Here is a 19468-nt window from a genome sequence, read left to right as displayed (position 1 = left end):
CGAACAGGACCTTGGTTGACGTTGTGTCAGGACATCACATGTACCCAGTACTTGCCAGCGTATAAAAGAATTGTAGCTCTGAGTCGTTCAATGTGATTGTTTTGACGATAATAAACTAATGTTTCCTTTTGTAACATGAACTGTTGAGTCCGTAATCTTCCCAGCATCTTTTGTTGCCTCGTCACTGCGTAGGAGATAGACATGCTCGTACTGGTATTTTGTTCCCGGTACACATCCCTCGTTCGTTGTAGCAAGGCTCTCCATTCCATGATTAAGGCCGTCTTAAGCTCTTCTCCAAATCGCTGATTGATCTTAAAGGTTTGGATTCATGTATGACATGTCGTCCCGGACAGCTTGTCTTGTAATTCGATTGTGCAGATAGGTGCGGTTTTGCGACTTTTCATCGTTGTTTTGATTGTTACCAAAGGTAGTAACCGACGTAGCGCTCGTCATTGTCAAAATGATCGATCATAAGCACGTGGTTATCACATTGCAGTATTCTCAACTCCGCCAAAATTTTGAAGTCTTGCCTCTCGCCCATCCTCCCTCCCTCTTTCACCATCGTTCTTTCCTTCCATAACGATGGATGTGCGTTGACCGTCTGCAATCACGAAAATGTGTTCTGATCGTTTCTCCAGCCCAGCTTTGTGCAAGGCTTGCACAGTCTCCTTGTCCAGTCAACCTCAAATGATACAGTTCAGCTCAAGGCGGTGAGCATTTCAGTCTCTTCACTTCGTCGTTGCCTCTTTGGTCTTCAGAGGACGTGTCTTTCACGCCTCTCTATGCTCTTCCGTGTGCCCAGTGAATTCTCTCTTCAGCCCACTGGGAGTTCACGCGTCTTGTCCACCCCGAGAGGACATACCTAAGCGTGGAATCCGCGACGCGCGACCAGATCTCGATCGTACGCTCCTGCTGGTGCACCGCTGCATACATTCAGTATCAACGTGACGCTAAGGGCACATTTGCACTTACCGATCGCATGCCCTTCCCAGGTCGAGGAAGCTCGCTTCGAGTTTACCACCCGTGTTCCGAAGGCTAACCGGAGGCGCCGCCACCCATAGGCAAATACCGCATGCAGGTTGGTGGACACGCCTGGCGTGGTGGTTGCTGGGGCTGCTCCAATTGTGCACAGTGGCGCTCAAGTGCTCATAGCATTCAGTGTATCTGAGGAGGCCACATAATTCACTTGAGATGCCACGGGTTTCTCTCGTATTGAGCATGAATTGCGCAGTCTTGTCTGCAGAAAGCATCGGCTGGGGCTCGCTTCTATCGTGCCTGCGGCATGCTGCGACAGACGAAGGTGGCATCGTAACCGGGATCTAGACGCTGACGAAAGATTCAGGCCACCGCCCAGTTGAACCGGGAGTACTACAAAAATCCAGCATGCATCCCTGCGCTGACGAGCATCATTGCGAGCTCGCCCGACCAAGCGGTATGTCACATCACCCACGCGATCGTCACTGTATCGACCCACCCTCGCATGTAGGTCCGTCAACTGGCGGCAGTCGAAATGCGCAAGCGTGTCAGCCAGAGCAGTGGGGATCAGTGGCTGCAGCTCCCGCAGGACGAGCGGGAACAGATCAAAGCTAAGCTGCCTGAACTGGTCGTCTCCGAGCAGAGGTGCGCATCACCGTTTAGTAAATTACAAACCCACCATATTCATGTTGAATTCAGTAACCTCGTTCGCCATTCTACTGCGCGTGTGATTGCAGCCATCGCCTACATCGAGCTGCCGATGAACAGCTGGAACCAGCTGTTACCGTTCCTCGAGCAGACATGCCAATCACCGACGGCCATACACCGTGAAGTCGGTGTCTATATCCTGTACACGGTTCTGGAAACGATTGTGGAGGGATTCGAAAACCACCTGCCGAGCTTCTTCAAGCTGTTTGCAGTGCTCCTGAACGATCCCGAGAGCGCAGAAGTCAGGATTACTACCGTCAGGTATGTCCGATGTACTCTCGCGTCTTGTGCATTGTTGATGTACAGCGTGCAGAGCGCTCGGTGTGATTGCGCAGTACATTGACTCGGACGACAAACAGGCCATTGTAAGTTGGTGTCCATTAATGTATTAGTGTTTCGCTAATGCGGTTGTCAGAAACAATTCCAAGATCTGCTCCCTGGCATGATTACCACGATTGGCCAATGCGTTGAGGCTGGCAACGAGACGGGCGCGCGTCAGTTGTTTGATGTCCTGGAGACGTTGCTTATTCTGGTTCGCGTTCCTGCATCTGCCCATACTTTTTGCATACTGACGTAATGACCTACAGGAAATCCCGCTCCTTGGGCAGCATATACCCCAGCTCGTGCAGTTCCTCTTGCAATGCGGATCGAACCGGGGATTCGAAGACGATCTGCGGGTGCTGTCGCTCAACGCGCTCAACTGGACCGTGCAATAGTAAGTTCCGCATAAATATTGTTCTTCCATTCCTGATGTTGGTCGCAGCAAAAAATCAAAGGTGCAGGCTCACGGCCTTGCCCCTGCAATCCTGGAAGGTTTGATGCCGATTTCGACTGAGCCCGAACCGGAGGACCTCGACGACGACGCACCGTCAAGGTCGGCGCTACGTATCATTGACTGCCTCGCGACGAGCCTACCTCCGACGCAGGTGTTCCCTGCGCTACGCACGCTCATTCAACAATACTTTACGTCGCCCGATGCAAACTACCGTCGCGGCGCTATGTTAGCGCTGGGCGTCAGCGTCGAGGGCTGCAGTGAATTTATGACGCCGCTGATGCCCCAGGTGTGGCCCCTGATCGAGGTCGGGCTGAACGACCCCGACGCGACTGTGCGTAAGGCTAGCTGCGTCGCCGTCAGTTGTCTGTGCGAGTGGCTCGAGGAGGAATGCGCCAGCAGGCACACCGTTCTCGTTCCAGTGAGTCTGCTGTCCTGACGTGGGCGGTCTGTCTTGTCTGACTACGATGATGCTTGTAGACCCTCATGCAGCTGGTCAACGACCCCGTCACCCAGCGCTCCGCGTGCACGTCGCTGGACGCTGTGCTGGAGATCCTCGGCGACAAGATTGAGGCGTACCTGCCCCTGATCATGGAGCGTCTTGTCGGGCTGCTTGAGACTGCGCCGATCGCTGTGAAGTCGGTTGTGATCGGTGCAATTGGTAGCGCAGCGCACGCTTCGCACGAGAAGTTCTTGCCGTACTTCCAGCCGACGATGGAACGCTTCAAGCACTTCCTTGTGCTCAGAGGCGAGGGCGAGGAGCAAGAGCTTCGCGGGATCACGATGGACGCCGTCGGTACATTCGCAGAGGCTATCGGGAAGGACCACTTCCGGCCGTACTTTGGGGACATGATGCAGCAGGCGTTCGAGGGTATCCAGATGGGGAGCGCGCGCCTGCGCGAGTGCAGCTTCCTGTTCTTTAGCGTGATGTCACGAGTGTTTGAGGATGAGTTCGCACCGTACCTGCCGAACGTTGTGCCTGCTCTTATCCAGAGCTGCAAGCAGCATGAGCACGGCGAGGAAGGCTTCACCGGTACGTGGTTATGTCTTCATCTGAAGCTTTTTACACAACCTGACATTTCGGTCAGTCTCGACCTCCGAGGCCTCTATTAACTTCGCATCCGGCTCCTCCCCTGCTAACGCCATCACGGTCACCGACGACGCTAATGGTTCCATCGAGCTTGAGGACGTTGACGTTGACAAAATGCTCGATGTCAACAGCACCATTTGCATCGAGAAAGAGATTGCTGCCGACACCATTGGCACCATCTTCGCTGCAACTCGCCAACACTTCCTGCCCTACGTTGAGCAGTCCACGATCGAGTTGATCGCTCTACTCCCGCACTACTATGACGGCATCAGGAAGTCTGCAGTGGACTCTCTGTTGGAGATCATCAGGACATTCTACGACCTGAGCAATCCTGAGGAGTGGCAGCCTGGTTCTGTTCCGGTTAGTATACCATTGAATATGAGATCCGACATGTTGATTTATGCCCCATCCAGAGTGTCCCTCTCCAGCCCCAGGTGCAGTCACTCATCAGCCACATCTGGGCACCTCTATTGGAGATGTACGAGACTGAGGATAACAAGTACGTACCTCCCTTTGCAGACCACTATGCTGTTGTTGATCTCGCTACCTCCAACACAGGAAAGTGGTGTCTGCCTTATGTGTTGGCCTTGCGGAGACGGTCAACAAGATCGGGCCTGCGTTCCTCGAAGGACGTGAGTGTCACGCGATCTCACGTTTGATTGTCTCTCGCTGACCGTGCTGCAGGTGTTGATGAGCTCGGCACGATCGCTACGCAGATCCTGGATCAGAAGGCTATCTGCCAGCAAGATCCTGATCAAGACGAGAACGACGAGGCTCCTGAGGACCAGGCCGAGTATGACTCCATGCTGATTTCTGCCGCGGGTGATCTTGTTGCAGCGATTGCTAGTGCCCTCGGACCCGACTTCGCTGGGGCCTTCCCGCGATACTTCCCGCTCATTGCCAAGTACTACGTAAGTGGGGATACCCTCGAGCCTTGTGATTGAGTTGCTTATACACAGCACGCCGTCAGAAAAAGAGCCGCTCCCTCAGTGACCGCTCCTCTGCAATCGGTTGCTTGTCGGAGATCATTGCCGGAATAAAGTTCGCTGTTACCCCGATGACGCAGCCGCTCCTCGAACTCTTCTTCCGTGCCCTGTCGGATGATGATGCCGAGGTTCAGTGCAACTCAGCATTTGCGATCGGTCTCTTGATCGAGCACTCCGAGGTGGACCTGTCGGCTCACTACCTAAATGTTCTTGCGGCCTTGCGACCGTTGTTTGTCATTACCGAGGATGGACCTACGGCCAGGTTTAACGCCCGTGACAACGCAGTCGGCGCGGTCGCCCGGATAATCGTGAAGAATACCGCTGCGGTGCCGCTTGACCAGGTCCTACCCGTCTTCTTCGACGCTCTGCCCCTCAAACATGACCATCTCGAGAACACAGCGGTGTTCAACACCATCTTCCACCTGTTCCGGACCAACCCCCCGGTCCTCCAGCCGTACATGGACCGCCTCCTGGCTATCATAGCATACGTGATGGACCCCAATAACCCCGAGCAGATCCAGTCGGATACTCGCGCGCAACTCATCGAACTGATTCAAATCCTGAACCGCGAGGACCCGAACAAGGTGCAAGCGGCGGGTCTGGGTATCTGGGTTGCCAGCGCATGAGATCGGGCTGTCGAGGAAAACACAGTACTGGTAAATCGCCAGTTGGAATTTGGGAATTGGTTTTGTTTCGTCGATTATCAGAAGTTGTAGGATCACCATGCCATCGTCAGTCTCATCTTGTTTTACTCCAGTTGCTTTCCTTCTTCTGTCCGCATAGATTGTCCGTCGTGTTGTCCTTGCTAATTTGCGAGATACCACCAGTACCTCAGTTATAACGTCGTTGAGTTGTATGAATTTGAAATGCATGTTGCCCTTCTCCGAAGTATGCCCGGCTGCTGTAGCCACCGACGTCACGATCACGGGCAAAGGCGCCGTTATGCGGGGCGCACTTAGACGCGACGCGACGCGTCCAGCCTGCATTTAACGACCATCTTCTTAGCAAGGTCCACAGCAACAAAGCCGACCACAAAGCATGTCCAACGGCCAGTATATGCATATACCAGGAAGCTACGAGGACGATCTCGGAGTCACAGAGAATGTACCTCTTCAAATTGAGCACGAGCTTCAGCTTTCTCTGGCTGACCTAGAGCGCGCCGGGGGATTCACCGGTTGGATCGCCAGATACATGCTCTTGGCTGGAGACTGGATCGATAGAGAACTTGAAGAGAGACGCCAGGCAATCGGGGGAATTGACAACATGTGGCTCCTTTTGTCAGAGGCTGCGGATTTCAACCCGGTGCGTTCTCTCCATAGCTATTTGTGCTGTTGCGACCGTGGGTCACGCGGCACTCACGGCTGCTGAAGGTATGCGCATGTACGTACACACTTCGCGATAAGCTCTCTCTTGAGCAACTGTACCATGTACGTCGCCTTTGCCTCTCTTGTGGTTCTATTCAGCTGATGCATGACATTCAGTCTGCAGAGCGACAGGCAGAGAAATTCCCAAAGTATAGACAGCGAGTCACGTCAGTTGGGCGTAGATTTCATGGCGCTCGATTCGAAAATGATCCAGACTTTGATATGAGCAAGCACATCCATGCCGTGACTTTGCCCGAACCGGCCGGCAAGCGAGAGCTTGACGACTTGGTAAGTGGGTTAAATTTTGTCACCCGTACATTATGAGCTATATTTTGAGTGCAGATGGGCAAATTCATTGCACAAGATTGGGATTTGCGTCGGCCACTATGGGAAATGGTCCTGGTCGAGAACTATCACGATGAGAACGGTAGCGAATGCGCCGTCATTACACGAGGGTCAGTATGCGTCTCATGTGGGTCCATTCGTGTGTTGAACAATCGAGTATTAGGCACCACTCGCTGGCCGATGGCCAAGGTCAGTCCGAGATGTGCGTTGATTTATGTGATCTTAAACTAAAATACTGGAATAGGCTTCGTCATAAGTCAACTCTTCATTACTTCGTATCACGACATTCTGGTAGAGGCTATGAACTCAACTGCCGAGAAGATACACGCCGTCAAGCGTGGACGACTGCCCCCCTCCAAGATCCACCGTGCTCTGCGTTTCCTCGACCCACTCTGCGAAAACGAATTTACCGCTCCAATTCTCCATTTATCCCTGGCATCTGCCTTCTGGTTTGCGCTCATCGTGTCTACATGCGTGAGCTTTCTCTGGAGCATATATCCCGCCATACGCCAAGCGACACTTTTTCTTATCACGTTCTGGCGCGTCGAAATGCTCACGGGCCCTCAACTCGGACCTCGTGTTACACAGCGCGAATTCTCGAGCTCTCGTGCATTTAGCATCGATGATGTCAAGTTGTGCCAGCAAGCATTCTCGGGTCCCAGGCCGGGCAGTTCGGTTAAAGGAGTGCCAAAGGAGAAACGCGACGACGTCAAGCATAAAGCCGGACATGTGACACTAAACGATGTTGTCTGCGCTGTTATGGCGGACGTGCTCGGTGCTGAACTCGCTGTCAAGCCTAGACTCGATGATCCTTGGGAGGGCACTAAACAATGGCTGCAAGATGCTTTACCATCACCTATTGGATTTTTTATGTGAGCGTTGCATGGTCCTGCATACTTTAAAGGCTGATTGGAGCCCGACCAGTCCCATGAGCATTCGTTCCCCGGGCGACTGGTCAATGCGTAATCTATCCACCGGCGCCCTTGTCTACCTAAATCCGACCAAGGACGCGTCCGTAGATCCGTCCGTGCATGAAATGCACAAACACATACACGAGTGTCGTGCGGAGCTATCGCTTTTGAAGCACAGCCTCCTTCCAAAGATATCATTTTACATCGTGCAATTGACGGGACAAGCACCCGTGCTGTTGCGCATATCCTTGCTGGCGAACCCCACTCGTCGAGTCAAGGATTGGATTACCAGGCACATCAGCAAGCCGCTGTATGATCTGGTCCTACAATCCTGTACGTTGATCCCTCATGTGCATTTACCACTACTGCGGTTGAAAGATTAATATGTCGCAGTTCCCGTCATCCTCACAAAGTGAGCTACTGCATGTCATGTACACCGCACCCTTGCTTACACATTATGTGCAGCGTTCCTGGGCCGAAGAAGCGGATTACTCTCGAAGGCGCCGAAGTCCTTACCTGGACTGCTCTTCCGCCTCAAGCAGGCAAAGGTGAGCAGCTCATCTAAGAAGCATCATGAGCCTCGTTTTCTCAAGGTCATTAGGTACGATTGGTATGGGCATCATCTCATACGCCGGTGGCCTGTCAATCGCGGTTGCAGCCGATCTGGTGCCTTCGACACAGGGCGTCGCCCGAAGGATATGCGATCGCTTCGAGGAACGCTTTGAGCTGTACGTTCGGAAGGCGAAGGAGGTATTGAACCATCTGGACTGAACACTCTAGTGTTCTTGTATTTCGATGTTTCCAAGTTGAGCATAATGTTACACCACAACTTGCGTGTGTAATGTATCGTGCAATTCTGCTCACGAATGATTATGTAAATCTGTGTGTAAACTTCTCTTGCGATCCAGCTTGAGAATGTCATATCACGTATAGTTTTGAAGGTTGGTCGACTCGTTTCAGCACAAAAGCCTGCGTTGATTGAGTCGCGCGTGTCTTGACGCGCCTTGTTTTATACACGTGACCGAGTATTGCCGTCCACGTGCTGGTCACTTTCCCACCCAGCGTCCTTGTCCGGCTCCCCCTTCTTTGACCTCTTATTATTATTTCCGTGCTTGCGCTAGCTTCTCAGCTAGTTTGTGTGCCCGGACTCTTGGCAGGCGACCTGCGCTCTAGTGGCAACTGTGGTGTCCGCCTGATTGAGGCTGTACGGTGTTAACTCATTAGCAGAGGGTCAACATGATGACCTTGTTCCGACAACAATCATTACATAGACACCGCATATACTAGTGCGCAGGTCCTATGCATTTGCTCTCTTCCTTCTCCTTCGTGCACAATGTCAGAAATTAAGCCAACATCAAGCTTGCCTGGCATCCCCACGCCTTCCGCCATACAAGATACCGACACCCATATGGGTTCCTCAGATATGGCGCGTGCGTCAAGCTCGTCAGACCAGATTGCTCAAGACATCATCTTGGAGAGCCCCGCCGATGTCACTCTCGCTCTCACGCGACATCACGAATTCTGGTTCTCGGACGGCTCAGTCGTTCTTCGCGCTGAGAACACGCTCTTTCGCGTGCACATATCGCAGCTGTCTCGCAAGTCCACGTTCTTCCGCGACCTCTTCTCTCTGTCCCAGCCCCCAGCACAGGCCGACTCGCCCGTTCCTGCTGCCAGCTTACCAAATGCGGAAATGTTCGAGGGTTGCCCGCTCCTGGTGATGCATGATTCAGCGGAAGATCTCGCTCACCTTCTGAAGGCACTGTATGACGGTCCGTGAGTGGTGTGGTGTTTCATCCTGGCGCCTGTACATATTGACATACTGTCGTGCAGTTGGTTTGGAAATAATGATCGGCAGGATTTCCGCATGGTCTCGGGAATTCTTCGGCTGGCCGACAAATATGTCCTTGAATCGCTCCGCAAAACGGCCATTGCACATCTGCGTGTGGCTTGGCCATTGAGCCTCGCGGATTGGGACGCTCGAGAAGATCTAGCTCGGATCTATGAGCTCGAGACTGGAATGCACCGTGGATTCCGCTTCCCGTCCCCGGTTGTAAGCAATTCCATTGTAACTGTTGTCATGTTCCTGACGTTCAATCCGGTTTCAGGATGTGATAAACCTAGCAAGAGAGGTCTACGTACCTGAGCTGCTACCTTCCGCTTTCTACGACCTCTCCCGATATCACTACCTGCAAATATTCGAGCCCGGCGAGGACGAGCCCCTCGGCCCGGCGTCGCGCACACCCACACTGTGCGCAGACGACATCCAGCAACTGACCCTCGGCAAGGAGGCATCCCAGCATGCGGTATCTGGCCTCATCCAGGGGATGATGCACGCCTCGCAGCCGCGTGAGCACCGAAACAGCATGCTTGCATGCGCAGCGTCGCACTACCGGCGCGCATCCTCCGAGCGCGTGTGCGCGACACCGGCGGCGTGCCGGAAGGACTTTGAGGAGCTCGTTGCGCTCGCGACGCAGCACTACCTGTTCGACCGCGAGCGCGGATGCGCGGACCCGCTGTACGTCGCGGAGGAGCTCGGGCAGCTGAAGAGCGCAGAGTTCTCAGAATGCCACGCGTGCGCGCGCGCACTGGAGATGTGGGCGGCACGCGAGCGCGAGCGGATATGGAAGCAGGTGCCGTCGTGGTTCCGTTTGGGTGGCTGATGCATAGGAGAATGCGAGTCATCCCGTGGCGCGCCAGCGTAAAGGCGTGGAGAGTTCTGTGAGTCCTATCCCTTCGCTGGGCGAGACGGCCTATCTATGCAACCATCCCCCGATCCGTCCCCCAATGAACATGAATGTATTAATTAATGTAAATGTCGAGTATTCTTATCCACTGTCAGGGTCTGTGTTCATAATTATAGAAGTAAGATGATGTCATTCCGTGCACAGAGTACTGCTACACGGGATTCACCCCAAAGTGGCGGGGCTACATGTGTCCCCGCGTGTTCAGGAGTATTCCGACTGATTCATCTTGAACCAAGTAGCCTTGAATATACAGGAGATTATAATGAACGACTGCCAGAGCCCGCGGCTCTGGTGCCATGTCAGGCCTCGATCGCCCCGGATGCAGATCTCATGAGCGATCGAGGACTCGATCTTGCTGATCGCAGCAGCTTGCAAGTGGGGCTGCTCGACTCTTACCGCTCGCTCGTTCGTTCGCAAAGCGCCCACCTTTTCGGTGCTGCAGCATATATATATTTCCTACTCGGACGTGCGCAGCACTCCCACACTGCATTTGTCGCTGGCTATGTATGAGTATAGGTCGCCGTGTGGAAACGACAGGCGTGTGTAAAGCGATGCTTATCTCAGGCAGACAGAACGTAGATTACATACAAAGGGCCTCGCAGATGTAATTTTGTCCACATGCGCATAGACCCTTCGTCAATGCGCAACCCTTGATGAGCCTGCCACCTTTGACGTAAAAATCCGCAAGCCTCGCCTTCATCATTTGTATGTAACATAATGTCCTCACACTCAAAGCTGCGTCAGATCACTGAAATTCATCAATACGACAGACATCGCCAGCGCAATATGGGTAATGTGGCCGAATCACCGCGCGATAACAGTTGCATATAGATTAAGAACAAGATGTCAACGAGCATATGGCCGTCTTGCCTTCTTGCCAAGCCGCTGGCAGACAGCGGGCTTCTCAATCCGGTAAAGCACGAACGTTAACGTTCAACGTTCATTGACAATTGCATCAAGCATACGGGTGCACAAGAGAGTGGCATGTCACTCCGTTGCAGGAAGCACGGCGCATTACATAAGGCCGCGCTGGAAGGGCTTCCTTTTGCTTCGGTTGTCAGCTCGAGCGTTGCACAACGCAAGGGCGTATGCCATACATCCTTCCGGGGATGCGACGAATCAGATGAAGCTTGGATCGCCAGCGAAAACGGACACATTGTTCCTCTGATATGTACTGCATCCCCGGCCTCCGGTGAGGCTGCTCGTTGGGATTGAACCGCGCCCCGCTTCAGCCGAGTTGATCCGGAACGAACTCTTGATCAATGCGACATGCCAGATGTCGCAGTAAGAATGCACGCGTGCACACACGGCATTCCATTAGCAGCCAATTCGATGACAGCCCGGGCAGCCTGCCCACTAGACAGGGTAATGACCGGATTCTGGGCGCACAATTTGCGCGCTGTTCGTTGCGCGCCAGTCGTGACGCTGGCACATATGATAGACGATGACAGTGGCCTGCATGTGGTGTACGAGGAGCTGTGCAGACGCATCCTGCGTGAATTGAAGAATATCAGAGCATGGCATGCAATGGGCTCAACTGTAAACGACAAGGAAAGCGTATGTGAGACTCGCTGCTGATTTTATACGCTGCGTGCAGGAACAACGCGCGCTTGAACATTGGGCACCTCGACGCTTTACATTCCATCGGAACCGCAAGACACCTTGACCATGACGAACGAGCAGCATCGAAGAGCGCAGGGTGGGAAGCATACGAAAATAAACGGGAGCGCGGGACGCACTATTCTTAGTGTCGCTCTCACCGAAGAACTCGGTCTTGAGTTCTCGGTGCCAACTTTGCCTTTTCAGTAAGCAACTACCCCGGGACAGACGCCAAGTCTTCCCCTATCTCGTTGGCATACTCTCCTAGCTGAGCGCAGTTGACTTCTAGATACGTTTCCACGTATGTAGGTAGAGGTCGTATTTTTATGTCTTGCAGGGACCGAAGCCTAGCGAAGGAGAACAGATAAGCAGGCTTGGACTGTCTAAGAATAGACATGATTAGCTATGCAAAAGCACTAATCTCTGGCGTACCTGATCGAAGATTTATCAGTAGCTACTTCTAATCCAATCGCGTCATGAAACGGGGCATTGAGGAACCTGCTCCCAGACTAAAATTAGGTTTGTGGGGGAGGTGCCAATATAAATGGTATCTTTTGCATGTGCAGAGGCACAATAATAGGCTCAGGGGCTTTGACTTACCGCTCGAAAATGTCATGCCAGCATGTCACGGGTTTGCCGACCCATGTTTGTTGGCAGACAGCTCCAGCTGACCTGCGACCTGCGACTACGCGCGCCGGGTCCGGACAGCCGGGGACTCTGGGAGACCGTGCAGTCGCGTCACAGATCACAAAGATGTCATGATTGTGCGTGCCTGGGAGTAAGCTTAAATGGTATGCAGCGATGGTTTTACGAGGCTCGCGAGCGTCCTGCCAAATGGCGTCTCCGAATGGGTGAAGGAGCGATAAGGAAGCTAAAGGCGTGCCTGACGTGTTTGCCGCCACTCGGAGAGTTTGTTTCGCAATTTGCAAACTGGTCGTCCGGAAGAGGGCACGATGATGCTTCGTGGGACCGAGTTCGGCACCATGCTCCGGCGGACATCGTATGGGTGGCGCGGCTTCTGGAATAAGGCCGGACATGCTCGAGGGCGGGCGTGCACGATCCCATCGATGACAGCCAATGGTCCGCGTGCAATTGCGCCATGTCGCGCTCGAGTGGCGATGGAGATGTGTTTCGTGGCCTCCAAGGCATGGTGTCATTCAAACGCATTCGTGGCCAAGGGCAACGTTGACGATTGTTGCCTGCTGCACGATGAGGCTCAGGGCCGAGCACATGGAAGAGCTCGTGTGACAGGAGACCGTCGTCGCGTCGGTGACGAACCGTGGCGCATTCCAGAGTCGCGGACCTGCCGTGTGATGTCGGCTGGGTCGTGTGCGTGAGACAGGGACATGCCCATCCAGGAACGCACAGCAATGGTGCTCGATGCCGGGCAGAACTGGAATGATAATGGCGGCCAGCGTCAGGGGATACTGGACAGCGAGCTAGTCACGGGAAACGTCGAAAATTCTCATGAGATTTGTTGCAGTTGTGCTGCCAAGGAACAGATTCAGCGTTTCGGCTGCGACTTTCGGCTGCCCTGGAGGGTCGGCGGGAACCTAGCAAAGCCTGTAGGTACCAGACGAGGGTGAAACGCCGCTGGCAAGAATAAATCGTTGCATCAATGCAGGCTGGCTGGCGCTCAAGCAAATGCGCGATAAGCAACGGCAGGAGCTTGTCTGGCGCGAAAGAGCGGGAGCATGCGGCGCCGGACGAGGTTCGAGGAGCTGTCCAGCTGGGGAAGAGAATAGTGTCCTGGGGTCCTCACGTCAGATCTGGCACCGCGACACGTTGTGTGACGCCAATGGGCGCCAATATGACTATAGACCGAGGTTTGCCTTAATTCTGTTCCACGGGTTACTATACTTAGTCATCTTGAGCTACTCGGTCACTTGCACGCTGGACTTCTCCTTCCATCTCCTAGTTCGCTGAAATTTTGCACATGCCCCATGGCAGCCTGCATGTTGATATTCATTCCATCTTCAGATCCGCTATTCAGGAATTTCGCAGCATAGTGGATACCTTTCCGGTCTGGACGCGACTGCAGAATAGAATCGACCTCTCTATTTCGTCGGCCAGGCGGCCGGTCTAACTAGATTAGACGCTAAAGAGTCTGGACTGTCACATCAAGCCCCGCTCTTTCCTCGTTGGTTACCTCATTCATTCCCGCCCTCGTTCGTCGCTTGTTACTGACTTTGTCCACCCTCTAGCGGGTCCATTTCAGAGTCCGGTTTACATTTACAAACCGTCCAGATTTTGTCACGGCATATTAATAGACGGCGAGGACCCCGGCGAGTTGCCGGAGCCAATTGTCGACGATCGTTTGTGGTGCGCAAATATCGCGGATCGGGTAGAGGATCTTATCTCAGCACACGACCCCAAACGGGAGTCCTGCGTTCACGGTGGCGCATTTACATATGCTGCCTGGGACGACGAGCACGGCACCCAGAGCGGGGTTTCGTCAAGCTTGGCCTTTGATGCCATCCCCCGCGCACGCAGACTACCTGATGCAACGGTATGGTTCGAAGCTAGTTTCACAGGCTGGTGGACTTCTGGTTGCAATGCATATTGCCGGCGGTGGCCGTGATTTTGATAAACTCGATCATATCAGAACTATTCGTCCGCAGTAGGAACGAGCAACAGCGCTCACCAGCGTGCAGCCCCGCGGTAAGTACTGGTGCTGCAGCCCAGGGAAGCCGGGCAAGACGGGAGGGCCGGGATCGTATCGGCGGAGTAATATTGAGACGCCCATAAAGGAAGATGACAGGGTGAGCATGCGGTGCAGGTAAGATGTCTCCATATGCTATCTACAATTCCACCTTTTCGCAACATCTTCCAGGAACGACAGCCTGTCTCTGGCACGCTGGGCCCATGATGCCTCTGACGGCGTCTACTCCCCGGTCGCTTTATCTACCCCGCTTCCTCGTCCGCCGTGTCTTCCTCGCTCTGCTTCCCTAGTCGCAGCACCCCCGTCTGCCCGCCATGACGCGCATCGACCACGAGCTCGGCCCCGTCGACGCCCATACCGCCGCAGACCTCTTGGAGTCTCTTCCCCAGTACCCGGAGAAGACGGCGAGCAATGAGAAGCTCGACGAGAAGATGGGCTCCATCGCCAGCCAGTCCGCCGACGAGGTCGAGGTCGACGACAAGCTCTACGACGGCCGCGGCCGCGACAAGGTCCTCGAGACTGCCGAGGATTTCTCGCGTGCCCTTGTGAGCGACGACGACGACCCGAACCTGCCCATCCACACGTTCCGCATGTGGTTCACCGGCCTCGGCCTCGCCGTCTTCGGTGCCGTGCTGGGCATGCTCTTCCAATTCCGACCACAGGTCATTCTCGTGTCGGCGCTGTTCCTCCAGCTGCTGGCGTACATGCTTGGTCGCCTCTTTGAGGTCATCATCCCCGGCCCAGGTAGCCGCTTGCACACCGGCAATTGGTTCTGGAATTTCATGAATCCGGGCCCGTTCAGTGCGTCTTATTGTACTCGTGTCGACCGACGTGAACGTGAAGCTGACCGTCGACAGACCTCAAGGAGCATGTCGCCGCCCAGATCATGGCCAACACTGCTGCGTACGTCGCGCCTATCGTCCCGTATGTGCGCGTCGATCTGATCGGGTGTGATCGACAGGACCGCAGCACAGGCATGTTTCGTGTTCGCATCTGACGACCTCTTCTATGGCATTACGGTCAACGTCAGTGACATTCGGTGACTATATGCGCGTCAATATGCTGACTTGATTTTTCGGCAGCCTGGCAACGCCATCTTCACCCTGCTTGCATCCCAGTTGATCGGTTATGGATTTGCGGGCCTGTTCCGTGAGTAAAGGGCGCATATATTCCTCTAATCGACTGACACAGCGCCCTCCGGCCATGCAGGCGCCTTCCTCGTATACCCCACGGTCATGCTGTACCCGCAGAACCTGATTTACGTCAACTTGTTCGATGTGCTCCATCGTTCGAAGGGCGAGATGCTGCAGGGGAAGCGTCTGCGCTTCTTCTGGCTCGTTACGCTCGCCATCTTTGTGTACGAGTGGTTCCCGGAGTACATCGCGCCGCTGCTGGGCTCGTTCAACATCGTGTGCCTGTGCGCGCGCAACTCGGACTGGGTGTCGTACATCTTCGGCGGCGCGGAGGCGAACGAGGGCATGGGCCTGCTCGGCTTTGGCGTCGACTGGGCGAACATCACGAGCGCACCGTTCTACACGCCGCTGTCGACGCAGATCTCGAACTACGTCGGCTGGGCGGTGAACTACTTCCTGCTTCCCGCCATCTTTGCCACGAACGTGTGGCACTCCCAGAACTTCCCGTTCATCTCCCAGAACCTGTACGTCATTTTGGATCTTATTCAAGAGTATAAATGCTCATAACAACCTATTGATAGATTCTGTGCGTAATGGTAGCCCACTACTGATCTAAGTACTTACGATGAACTGCATTCCAGTCGAGAACGGCTCGATCTACGATCAGAGTCTCATTCTCAACCCGTAGGCATCACTGAGATTCATGTACGGCATCTTTGTTCTGACGCACGTTCTAATAGCGACCAGTCTCTCAACAAGACCGCGTACGAGATCTACGGCCAGCCTTGGCAGAGTGGCTCCACAGTGGTACGTATGCATCCTCCTTCTGCCATACTCATCTATGTGCTTATCCTGCCCCTTTCGTAGATTTACAACCTGGGCATAAACATGTCAATTGGCGCATGCATTGTGCACATCGCGTTGTGGTACGGGCAGGATGTACGTCTCATCCATGCATATAGCCAGTTCTGGTGTATGTGCTGACACGCCCTTAGATCTGGACGGCGTTCATGGACTAGTGAGTGATCCCTGCTCCGCCGTTCCAATACCAGAGATCTCACCATAGATACAGCGTCCACCGCAGACCCATTGACGATCATCACTACAAGCGCATGGCCGTCTACAAGGAAGGTGCGTGATATTCTCACTTAGTGCGCTATTGTACACTCAGGGTTGCACAGTGCCCATGTGGTGGTATGGTGCCGTCACGCTTGGTGGTGCGTTATCGTCTACTATATTCTAATATGCAGACGGTGTTAAAATATATGATCGGTAGCTTTCATCACCGCAAGTACGTGTTCCGCGAGCATCGTGGTAAAGTTCTGGCATTGACCGTGTGCAACAGTGGTGTGCGCATACACGGAGAAGTCTGGGTACGTCCTGTGTGATTGGATGAGAGCAGAGGTCGATGCTAAGTGCTTCTGCGCAGCCTCCCATGGTGGGCTCTCATCGTCGGCCTCATTATCGCCGCCCTTTGCCTCCCCTTCTACGGCGCCATGTGGGCGATCGCGGCGTATGTTGCATTGCTCTTGCTCCTCGTGTATTTGTCTGACGGCCATGTGCTTCCAGGTTTACGCCTGTCATCTCGAACATGTTCCAGATGCTCGCATCCGCTCTCATCCCGGGATCATCACAGGCCAACATGGTATGCGCAGCTTTGTCCGTTCCGGATCGAAAGTGGCTTATGGCTGTATCCAGTACTTCGAGCTCTACTCCAGCCAGACGCTCGTCCAAGCCGCCAGCATGCTTGGCGACCTGAAGCTTGGCCAATACACGAAGCGTAAGTTTATGTTTTTGTGTTATCAATGCCAGGTTCTGACTCTCGTCACACAGTCCCTCCTAGGGTATGTTGTAACATGGAAGTACGGAGTGCGCTTAGCTAATAGTTGTTGTATAGACCACGTTCTCCGTGCAGATAGCCGGCACGGTTGTTGGAGCACTGCTGAACTGTTAGTTCTTCTCTATGTTTACTCTTGAGGAAGTCATTGACGCAGCCCATAGACGTCATCATGCAGGATGTTGTCTCCAATGAGCGCAGCATTCTTGTAAGTAATTTATCAGTTGCGGCTGACATACTACGGCTCACGTATTCGTCAGCTAAGCGACGAGGGTACTCGCGTATGGAGTGGACAGCAGGTCCAGTCGTACAACGCCAATGGTATTTTGTTTTGTCTTATACTCCCTTGAGCATTAAGCCTGACGAGTCTTGCAGCGATTCTCTGGGGTGCTCTCGGAAAGGAAATCTGTGCGGCCCATCCACACTTATATTGCCGTGTAAGCTCATACGTCATTTCTAGATGGCCCCAAAGGTCCGTACTTCGTCGTGCCCCTTGGGATCGTCATTGGCCTTGCCCTGCCCTTCATCCCATGGCTGTTGTACAAGAAGACCAAGTGGGAGTGGCTCAAGCTCGTTAACATGTCCGTGCTGTCATGTGCGTATCGCGTACCTGTGCGGTGTCTAGTGTCAGCTGAGCATGTCGCCTCCGCAGACAACATCGGTGATCTTGCTGGCGGAACCAACGGCTACATCAACACGTGGATGGCGATCGGTCTCACCTCGCACTTCTACATCCGCAAGTACCGTGCGGGATGGTTCAGGAAGTACAACGTGCGTCTCGCTATAGCTTGTCGCCTGCACGTTGCTCACGACATGCCCTTGATAGTACCTCTTTGGTGCCGCCGTCGACGGAGGGGCTCAAATCTTCGTCTTCATCTTCTCTGTAAGCGCACGGTCCCTCAAATACTGCCTTGACATGTCTGATTGTCTGTGTCAGTTCGCTCTTGCTGGCGCGGGCGGCGTCACTGTGAACTTCCCGAATTGGGCTCTCAACCCTGTAGGCAACGCAGTAGGTAGCTCCCTCGTTGCTGCGATCCACGAAACTCACGTCGCTCTCCCACAGGATTATTGTAAAGTGACAGATCAAGAAGGTTGAGTTACTTGGCACTGGGATTACCTTTGTACTTCGTAGTTAACCCGGAGGCTGTATGATATGGACATGTAGTGCGCTAATAGATTGCGTAATCTCGTTTGGTATAAGTTCATGATACGTTGCGACCATCATTCAGTGTATATGCTTAACAGGTGTGAAGACCACAAGTACAACAAGCGTCGTCATGCTGTGTCCAATGTGCGGTGTGCATGTACCATAAAGATAGGAAAGGTTGCTTTGCGTTATCTAGCCTCACAAAAATACAAGCTGTCAACCCTCCTCCATGGTGAGAGTAGGATAAGTAAGCCCTTGCATTGTAAGAGATCTACGACAGCAAAAGCATACAGAGACGTGGCATGCATGATGAGAGTGGGATTCGAACCCACGCCCTTTCGGACCAGATTTCGGCAACCTTAGTCTGGCGCCTTAGACCGCTCGGCCATCTCACCATAATTCTCGGCGGTGTATTGCATATGATGTGGGTATGCATATAGTGACATTCCATTGTAGCCCCTTCTCAAATGCATTCCGACACCAGCTCACAATATTGATGAGACTGGATTGTCAATGGTGACAAGTAAAAATCCCCATTCATATGATAATCACTTCACAGATCACTATGCAGACTGGTTTAAATTATAGAGAGTGAGCTTCAACACAGCAGAGGCTCCAACTGTTTAGTTCATGTTTACGACTCCAAGGTAAACAAATGGCAGACAGTAAACACATAGTGTATGCAGTGCACAACCTTGGTACATATAATTAAAAAACTATTTTGATAAACGCTGTCAGGTGAGATGGCCGAGCGGTCTAAGGCGCCAGACTAAGGTTGCCGAAATCTGGTCCGAAAGGGCGTGGGTTCGAATCCCACTCTCATCATGCTTGATATGCATAATGTATCATTTTGTCCTGCTGTCGTAGATCTCTTACAATTACTTATTATACTCCGGGTTTTTCGCTGACCAATGGTAAAGCGTATTTGCAGAGCAGGTCAGGCTGAGGCCTGGACCTGGTTCTGTGTTGGTTTGCAGTGTATAATGTATAATTTGCACTGCGGCATTCGCTCACCCTACTCTGAGGGCACTGCTCGATGTTTTCTCATACGCCATGCCGTGGTGGCGCATTTCTACGGAGACAAATGACAACACAACATGCGGTATAACCTCCTACATAACTAAAATCTAGCAATTACATGGCCTCATGCTACGCAGTACAACACTCGTACACAAGGCGGCCAAATTGTCACGGT

At 53.3% G+C, this 19468-nt stretch overlaps 4 protein-coding genes and 2 non-coding genes across 6 annotated transcripts; 5 read left to right on the top strand and 1 right to left on the bottom strand.

Moving 5' to 3' along the window:
• Positions 1-582: 582 nt before the first annotated feature.
• POSPLADRAFT_1073656 (hypothetical protein) lies at positions 583-5415 on the top strand (the record flags this gene model as incomplete). The annotated part of the gene is made up of 15 exons (XM_024482631.1): positions 583-588; positions 639-710; positions 1343-1432; positions 1487-1620; positions 1675-1944; positions 1997-2048; positions 2099-2215; positions 2271-2398; positions 2447-2876; positions 2936-3488; positions 3544-3905; positions 3959-4044; positions 4104-4177; positions 4230-4456; positions 4516-5415. 15 exons carry the CDS (start codon positions 583-585, stop codon positions 5155-5157), a joined length of 3243 nt encoding a protein of 1080 aa, XP_024340663.1. The 3' UTR covers positions 5158-5415.
• A 172-nt stretch (positions 5416-5587) lies between these two features.
• Positions 5588-7922, top strand: POSPLADRAFT_1138064 (hypothetical protein; the record flags this gene model as incomplete). Its single annotated transcript, XM_024484864.1, has 9 exons — positions 5588-5833; positions 5902-5958; positions 6013-6183; positions 6238-6350; positions 6404-6429; positions 6485-7112; positions 7165-7488; positions 7617-7699; positions 7753-7922. The coding sequence occupies 9 exons, from the start codon at positions 5588-5590 to the stop codon at positions 7920-7922; spliced, it is 1818 nt and encodes a 605-aa protein (XP_024340662.1).
• Positions 7923-8574: 652 nt separating this feature from the next.
• POSPLADRAFT_1065359 (hypothetical protein) lies at positions 8575-10036 on the top strand (the record flags this gene model as incomplete). Its single annotated transcript, XM_024481935.1, has 3 exons — positions 8575-8924; positions 8982-9201; positions 9257-10036. 3 exons carry the CDS (start codon positions 8575-8577, stop codon positions 9809-9811), a joined length of 1125 nt encoding a protein of 374 aa, XP_024340661.1. The 3' UTR covers positions 9812-10036.
• A 4623-nt stretch (positions 10037-14659) lies between these two features.
• On the top strand, positions 14660-18330 carry POSPLADRAFT_1073653 (hypothetical protein). Its single transcript, XM_024482630.1, has 27 exons — positions 14660-14957; positions 15014-15059; positions 15118-15181; positions 15239-15305; positions 15366-15813; positions 15871-15875; positions 15931-15973; positions 16030-16096; positions 16157-16228; positions 16285-16307; positions 16362-16420; positions 16471-16506; positions 16566-16580; positions 16635-16662; positions 16719-16802; positions 16859-16934; positions 16988-17069; positions 17123-17133; positions 17187-17238; positions 17291-17334; positions 17387-17447; positions 17502-17534; positions 17587-17721; positions 17779-17897; positions 17953-18009; positions 18064-18135; positions 18190-18330. Exons 1-27 carry the CDS (start codon positions 14747-14749, stop codon positions 18220-18222), a joined length of 2043 nt encoding a protein of 680 aa, XP_024340660.1. The 5' UTR covers positions 14660-14746; the 3' UTR covers positions 18223-18330.
• Positions 18331-18580: 250 nt separating this feature from the next.
• POSPLADRAFT_t47 lies at positions 18581-18668 on the bottom strand. Its single transcript has one exon. It is a non-coding gene; the product is annotated as a tRNA-Leu (tRNA).
• Positions 18669-19010: 342 nt separating this feature from the next.
• On the top strand, positions 19011-19098 carry POSPLADRAFT_t53. The gene has a single exon. It is a non-coding gene; the product is annotated as a tRNA-Leu (tRNA).
• The last annotated feature ends 370 nt before the right edge of the window (positions 19099-19468 follow it).

Source organism: Postia placenta (assembly GCF_002117355.1).
Source record: "Postia placenta MAD-698-R-SB12 unplaced genomic scaffold POSPLAscaffold_4, whole genome shotgun sequence".
Lineage (NCBI taxonomy): Eukaryota > Fungi > Basidiomycota > Agaricomycetes > Polyporales > Adustoporiaceae > Rhodonia > Rhodonia placenta.
This window is presented reverse-complemented; position numbering and strand designations above follow the sequence as displayed.

Coding starts and splice junctions, on each gene's coding strand:
- POSPLADRAFT_1073653 (XM_024482630.1), top strand. CDS start 14,747: ATGTGGTTCACCGGCCTCGGCCTCGCCGTCTTCGGTGCCGTGCTGGGC. Junction 16,229..16,284: donor CGTTGTGGTACGGGCAGGAT/GTACGTCTCATC, acceptor ACACGCCCTTAG/ATCTGGACGGCGTTCATGGA. Junction 16,663..16,718: donor GCATACACGGAGAAGTCTGG/GTACGTCCTGTG, acceptor GCTTCTGCGCAG/CCTCCCATGGTGGGCTCTCA.